General features: G+C 48.9%; 1 protein-coding gene across 1 annotated transcript in view; it reads right to left on the bottom strand.

The window, feature by feature from the left end:
* Positions 1-7,718, bottom strand: part of LEPR (leptin receptor) — a gene marked incomplete at its 5' end in the record, with an annotated part of 23,395 nt that overhangs the window by 8,607 nt on the left and 7,070 nt on the right. Inside the window, 5 exons of the mRNA XM_008945763.1 lie at positions 576-792; positions 2,944-3,026; positions 3,117-3,273; positions 3,520-3,668; positions 6,143-6,342. Of these exons, the coding sequence (XP_008944011.1) occupies positions 576-792; positions 2,944-3,026; positions 3,117-3,273; positions 3,520-3,668; positions 6,143-6,342 (806 nt within the window). The remainder of the gene's footprint in view (positions 1-575; positions 793-2,943; positions 3,027-3,116; positions 3,274-3,519; positions 3,669-6,142; positions 6,343-7,718) is intronic.

The following is a 7,718-nucleotide window of genomic DNA, read 5'->3' as shown; positions in this document are numbered from 1 at the left end:
GAATGCTTCCCACAGCATATGATTTGCATGTGAATGTTACACAACCAAAGTGTTCAAAAGCAATAGACTTTATTTTAGTTATAAAGCAGAGTGCAGCCGACCCAGGGAAGAGGCTGCTTGGGAAGTGAAGCCAAACCTCTGAAAACTATGTACCCTGGCAGCCCATCAGGTGAGCAGCCAGAGCAACGAGACAGCATTTCATCTTGGAAACAACAAAAACTTTTTTGGAATGCTGGGTGTTCCCAAGACAAAGCAAGTTCTACAGTAAGATTTTATTATTCTTTGATTAATTACTTCATATCCTGTCAAGTGGAGGGAAGACAGCCTGGTGAAAGGCAACTGTTTTCCCAACCCAAAGAGCATTTCAGATTTTCATGTGATGGAAATTTCACTTTTTAAGCAGCTCTGTTGGTGAGATCCCAAATCTGGTTCCCACCCACAGCTGAATGTACCATCATAAAATATCTTTCACCCCAACAAAGGGAACTTTACTACCAAGAGAGCTTTGCAAAAAGCACCACAAGGATTCCTAGCGTTTGCCACCTCTCAGAACGGTCCCCAGTCGGTGTCCTTACCTGCACTCATTTGCTGGGACAGAGTTAAATTGAAATTATTGGAAGACACCCCAATGGAATTCACGGCCAAAACTGTGACGGTGTGGGTGTGCTCGGTCCAGGGGAAGGAGGAGCTGGTGCCACTGCCAACCTCCTCTGCCCACGTGCCCTTCCCTGGCGCCTGGTGCTTCACCACGTAGCGGCTCACGCTGCACAGCGAGCGGCTCCGGGGCAGGGGCTGCACAAACAGGGAGGAAATGTCATTGGGGCAGAGGGCATTGCTCCAGTTTGGGAAAAAAACAACCCAGTGAAGGTGGTCTGTGCTCCTGTCCTCCTAGCAAAGGCACTGCAGTCCACTCAGAGACCTAATTTCTCCCCTCTCTCTGCGAGCTGCTGCACTTACCTGTTATTTCTCCAGCAAAAGGAGGGCAGGGGGACAAGGAAACACAAACTTTTAGACTCCCATAGTAACTTACTGCTTTATGGGGGGTTTTTGTGTCTTATAGTGACCTCCCAGTACCTGAGAGGGGCTACAGGAGAGCAGGGGAGGGACTGTTCACAAGGGTTTGGAGTGACAGGACGAGGGGGAATGGCTTTGAGCTAGAAAAGGGCAGATTTAGGTTAGATGTTAGGAAAAAGTTCTTCAGTATGAGGGTGACAGATCCCTGGAATAAGTTGCCCAGAGAGGTGGTGGAGGCCCCATCCCTGGGGACATTCAAGATCAGGCTGGATGAAGCTCTGAGCAGCTTGCTGTAGTTGGAGATGTCCCTGCTTGTGGCAGGGGGGTTGGACTAGATGAGCTTTGGAGGTCCCCTCCAGCCCAGACTCTCTATGATTCTATGTCAGTATTTTTCAGGACTGAAAAACTGGAAGAGGTGACTGTTTGCACACTGAACATGGGCAAACAGGAGCAGGCAGTCACTGAGGCCCTTTTTTCTCTGTCCTGCATTAACCTTTTAACGTGGCTTTGCCCAGCTGATGTGCAGTCAGGGTGGTGTTTACACAGGCAGCTGTCTAGGAGTCAGGGGCACGTTCTGCTCAGGGCTCTTGGTCAGCAGAACTCAGCAGCTGAATGGGGACTGCATCCCATAAACGAGTCTGATTCAATGTCAATTTTTCTGCCTATCAGAACATTTTAAGCCTGTGTTTCACAGCACTTGTGTAAGCAGGGCTCGAAGCACAGACTGAGGGGAGCACCTAGCACAGAGCTGACACCTCTGCACGAAGGCAAGGAGGTCTGCAGCCTGCCCAGAGATCCGAGGGCTCTCCTGAAGGATGTTCCACAGGGCTGCAGCCCCACATGCAGCTCAGCATGGCTGTGGTACGTGGAGTTGGACCAGTGGTGGGTCCACTGTGCAGAAACCAGCTCGGTCCAGAGCGCTGGCCTGAGAGCCTCCCGAGTCTGGAAACCAGCCTGTTGTCCCTCTGTGTCTGTCCTGAGCTCTCCTACCTCTCCGCCTCTCAGCTATCCACAGCAATCACACAGAATCATTGAATTGTTCTGGCTGGAAAAGAACTTCAAGATCATCCAGTCCAACCATCCCCCAGCACTGCCAGGTCCCCACTGCCCCGTGTCCCTCACACCACATCTCCACGGCTTGGAAACCCCTCCAGGGGTGGGGACTCCACCCCTGCCCTGGGCAGCCCTTTTGGGGAAGACATTTTTACTCTTGTCCAATCTAAACCTCCCCTGGGGCAACTTGAGGCCGTTTCCTCTTGTCCTGTCCCTTGTCCCTTGGGAGCAGAGCCTGACCCCCCCCTGGCTCCAGGCTCCTGTCAGGAGCTGTGCAGAGCCCGAAGGTCTCCCCTGAGCCTCCTTTGCTCCAGGCTCAGCACCCCCAGCTCCCTCAGCTGCTCCTCCACACCCCTGGGCTCTAGACCCTTCCCCAGCAGCTCTGTTGCCCTTCTCTGGCCACGCTCAAGCCCCTCAATGTGCAGTGAGGAGCCCAAAACTGATCCCAGGACTCGAGGGGTGTCCCTAGGCAAGTTTTAGTCATGCTACATTACTATACACTTGGCAATGGTTAGGGTACAAAATCAGGCTGACATGTGCCAGCTGCAGGACACATGACAGAGAATAAAATCAGAAAGGAGTTGGGGGGATGTAACATCAAGAGAAGGGAGTAAAGCCCAGGACAGGCTGATGGAGCAAAGGCAGAACCATCTCATCTTGTATCACAAGCAACATTCACCAGCAACCTCTGCTTGCCATCAAGCCAGAGGCAGAAACACAGAAGTCACCTCCCCAGGGCCTTGCTCATTAAATCCCACAAACAGGGATTGCCCTGGTTTGCCTCCAGGGTGGTACCTGTTCATCATGCTTCCTTTCCAGCAGTTCTACCAAGGGGTTCTGGATCCAAGTGAAAGACCAAGATGTAACAGTTCTCACCTTCCACAGGAGTGTAACGTTCTTCTGCCTCCTTGTTGGGTCTTCAGTAATAATCCTCCAAAATTCAGGGCCTTGTAAGGGAGCTGCAAGATGACAGAGTTTTGAAAGAACAGTGTTACAGTTCAGCCTGAAACTGGACAGGCCATCAGAGCACACTTGGAAAGCACAGGTACCTCTGATGTCCTTCACAGGCGTGTAGGCTGGCGGGCTCCAGTTGCTCCAGTAACCTGACCCAGCCAGTTCTCTGCACCGCACCTGAACGACGTACTCAACACAAACCTCCTCAACTTGTATCAGGGCTGATCTTGGTGCATTTGAAACTTCATAAAGCTGTGAGAGAAGGAAAAATATTTACTTAGAGTAAGAACAAAAGGCTGTTTTGGCATCTGTTAAGAGTCAAAATTCCTGAAAGCGAATCCGATGAGAAAGTGGCCTAATCAGTAATATTTCTTTGGAGAATGAAAATCCTTTATCCCTGTGATTCCCTGCATGCCACAGACTCCACAAAAAAGCTCCCACCCTCAGTGGCAGCACGGCAACGACTTGTTCTTTGGTCTAGCTGGAAAAGGACAGTACCTCCCAGGGGACTCCTGCCCCGCTGGCGGCGTACCGGATCTGAAACCCGAGGTCGTGGTTTGTGAACAGGGGGTTTGTCCAGCTCACGTTCAGCAGCCCCACCTCCCTGCTCATCTCTGCTTGGAGGTTGGAGGGTGGAAGTGGCTTCACTAGAAAATGGAAAGGGGAAAAAAAAAAAAAAAAAAAGGCTATCATTTCTACATTGAGATTTCTCCTCAAATCCTGTCACCCTGGTTTACTTTCCTCTGTCCTGAGGGTGGCAGGTAAGAGGAAAAGACATTGCCTGGCACTGAGAGGGTCAACCACTGTGGAAAGCAGCAGGACACATGGCCCAGAAAGGCAGCTCCTGCAAAGGATGGTGACAGACATCATGCAGTGATTAGTGGAAATATTATGTTATGTTAAGTGTTTTTACTTTACCAATAGGATATTCCACCAAAATTGAGCTTCTCTAGTTGACTGAACGTAAATATCACAAAGCCCTAGTTTGGTAACAAAGCAAAGTTAGAATAAACTGGTTTGGTGTTTTTATTCTACTTGGTGAATGAGGAGAAAAACAATTAAAAAAATGAAATAAGCTTTAAATTGTGGGTGGTGCTAGAATGAGCAGGTGGTGCTAGAATGAGTATTTTTTGGTTTACTGTGATACAGAGCACCTTTCATCCAGTGTAGGTCAACCCAATTCATTGCTCTTTAGGTGAAGTGATGACTTGAATAAACCAGAACTCTGAAGTTCTGCTACAACTCCTCCCCGGGCAGCATCTTATAAAGCCACCACTATTCCCCAGAAGAACACAGACAGGCTGAAGGGTTGGGCAGAGAGGAAACTCATGAAGTGGCAAGTGTAGAGTCCTGCAGCTGGGGAGGAATAACCCCATGGAGCAGGACAGAGGAGGGGTGACCTGCTGGGAAGCAGCTCCACAGAGAAGGACCTGGGAGTGCTGGGGGACAAACCCACCATGAGCCAGCAACGGGCCCTCGTGGCCAAGAAGGCCAATGATGTCCTGGAGTTCATTAAGAGTGTGGGCAGCAGGTCGATGGAGGTTCTTGTCCCCCTCTGCTCTGCCCCAGTGAGGCCACCTCTGCAGTACTGGGTCCAGTGCTGGGCTCCCCAGTTCGAGAGAGACAAGGAGCTACTGGAGAGAGTCCAGCAGAGGCTGTGGAGATGCTGAGGGGCTGGGGCATCTCTGTGCCAGGCCAGACTGAGAGCCCTGGGGCTGCTGAGCTGGAGAAGAGAAGCCTCAGAGGGGATCTGAGCAGTGCTGAGCAAGAGCTAAAGGGCCCCCAGGGGGCAAGAGGCTGGGGCCAGACTCTGGTCAGTGGTGCCCAGGGACAGGACAAGGGGCAACGGGCACCAACTGGAACCCAGGAGGTGCCACCTGAGCAGGAGGAGAAACTTCTTTGGGGTGAGGGTGGCCGAGCCTGGAGCAGCTGCCCAGAGAGGCTGTGGAGTCTCCTGCTCTGGAGAGATCCCAAACCCCCCAGGGCACCATCCTGGGCACCCTGCTGTGGGTGAGCTGCTGGAGCAGGAGGGTGGATGAGATGATCTCCAGAGGTCCCTTCCAGCCCTTACCATTCTTGATTCTGGGATTCTGTGCCTGACAGAGTAACACTAGAGCTGCCATGCTGACAAGGTGCCAGCTTCTGGCAAACCACTGAAGCAGCAGAAGTGCAGGATCTCCACCTGCCATCCCTCAGCACCACCCTCCTTTCTGATGCTGGGGGCTCCCAAAACTTCTCTGATAATCAGGGAGCTTGCTTGTCAAAAAGGCACAAAAAACCCTCTTTGAACTAGACAGGAGCAACCTTGAAAGCCACCAGGCCCCCAAACCCATAGCAATGCTAGTAACAACCCCTGTTCCCCACGTGGCTACAAGGCACTGAACTTTGCCTCTCCACCCTGTGATTTTTGTGTGATTTTTGCTCACTCTATTTAATAAACTGTGAGATGCAGAGGCTAGGTTGCTTTAATTCATGTTCTCTGTTTGCATGCTCCCCCCTCCCCAACAGATGTATTTTATTATTCCACTTTATGTCATGCAGCACTTCTGTGGCCTCATTGCCATGTTTTCTCTCTACTCAGGTTCACATTTGTTTCCAAAAAATACAGAGTCCAGTGAATGCTCTGATTCACAGATACCAAGAGGCACTTTGTACATTTTCTGGTGGTTGAAGACCCTCCAAGACTGTTTGTATGATTTCAAATAAATGTAAAACTGAGTGACACACAAAGCTCTACACTGTGTTAAAGCATCAAATTAACTAATCGAAGACTTTAGAAAAATAAAACAACCAAGAACCTTAAAAATGAGGGGTTTAAAATATAATATTTGCATTTTCTGGAGATATCATCACAAAACACCCAAGAGGACAAACACACAAAACTGGTGTTTCATTCTCTAGGTATCAGCTAGAGTTACAACCTACTCCTGTGCCAAGCAAAACACAAGGAAACAACATTTAATCCAATGCCTTTTAGAAGACAGTATCAAAACTCTTCTGTTATGTTCTTTCCACAATCTAATCTATTTAAAATGCTGTGAAGGAGTACTTTACCTACACCACATAAGGAAAGAAATCCAAGGTGACAAGTGAAGAGAGATGTGCACGAATCTGGACCTACCCACATCTGCTGGAACAACACAAGCTGGAGAGGACTCGAGTGTTCCTAGGAAGTGCTTAAACTCTATCCACATGGTATAGCCAGATAAGAGAAAAATAGGCTGAAATGTGCACTCGTAGGAATGGTTCTTCTGTAAATGACATTCTTTCACCTCTGATCTTGGAGAAGTACTTGGAAAGTCAGAACAATAAATTCTGCTCCTTAAAAAGAGAAAAGAGAGGAATGTTCAGTGACTGTCTTGTGACTATAAGCAGCTCGTGGCATTAGTAAAGCAGAACTCTGAGGGCAGCTACAACAAACGGCGTCGCTGGAACCATCTGGGGTTTTTCTGATGATTATTTGGACAGATCTTGAACTTGAATCTGCACCAAATGGATAAATAACACTGCAGCCTTGCTCCTCAAAGCTTTGGCTCTTCGCCTGAAAAAAGCAGGACACCAAGGCTCCCCCCTGTGCAAAATCTTCTGATTAGAGATTAACAATGGGAAGAAACAGGTATGACAAGAGCAGGCACCTCCAAAGGCTCATAGATCATGTTCCTGGAGTGGTATGTGCCAGCAGTAAACACAGCAAGGCAAATCTCCAGCCAGGAATTCACTGCAGAATATGACTTCCAAAATACCAACTGGCCTCCAGGGGAAAGCTGCCACGTGGACCAACTGGGCATGTACAGTGAAGCCTCCAGGAGATGGAAACCCCATAAGAATAACAGTTCTGGAGAGCAGAATTAAAATCCCCCTCATTGTGTATCCCATCTGGCAACAGAAGAGAGGAGTAAAACTGGACTCTGGGTAAAACAGCTCTGGACACCTCATCGGTGATGGGAAGTCTTCTGATTTCTCCTAATTTCTCCTCAGCTCATGCACAGCTCAGACATGGGGTTGGGGTGGCCAGAGAGGGTGTTAGTTACTCCTCTGAACCACAGAAGTCACATGTAGCTGGACCTCTCCTCTTCCTGTAGCTCACACTGATGACACTGGTGGGTTGCACTTGGAAGGTCTGGCTGAACACTCCCTGTTTTTACAGGATGAGCAGCTCTGTGCTGCTTCTGTTGGGAGCACAACCCAACCCAACCCAACCCAACCCCACCAGCAAAGCTCTCACACCACACCAGTGCAGAGTGCTGGATTTCAGCTCTAAAATGGGACTGCACCAGTAAGTCAGCAGGACAGCCACGTGCTCCTGGAAAAACCTGGTGTGGCTGATGTCAGTGTGACACATCTAACCACCAGCTCTCCTCGTGGGGACTTGCCTGTGTCTAACCAGCTTGGGCAATAAAAATTTGGTTTCAAGCTTGTAAATACTCAAGATCTTCATGTATTTTTGTTCCCAATATGCAACAGAACGTTATGTAGATGATACTGGTGTTTTCATAACTATAAATTTTCAAATGTCTCATTTTCCAGCTTTTTGGTAGTCACTACATTCATGTGGTCCCCCATGATTTATTTTTTTTAATTTTTCCTCTTTCAGATCTCACTGTTAACAAACAAAAAAAGAATAAAAAGAAAGATCACAATCAATGCCAGCATCTGGGAAGCATTTTCAGTCTGTATTAATGCTGTTTGATCTAGCA

Source organism: Merops nubicus, unplaced genomic scaffold (genome assembly GCF_000691845.1).
Source record: "Merops nubicus isolate BGI_N331 unplaced genomic scaffold, ASM69184v1 scaffold23008, whole genome shotgun sequence".
Taxonomy (NCBI): domain Eukaryota; kingdom Metazoa; phylum Chordata; class Aves; order Coraciiformes; family Meropidae; genus Merops; species Merops nubicus.
This window is presented reverse-complemented; position numbering and strand designations above follow the sequence as displayed.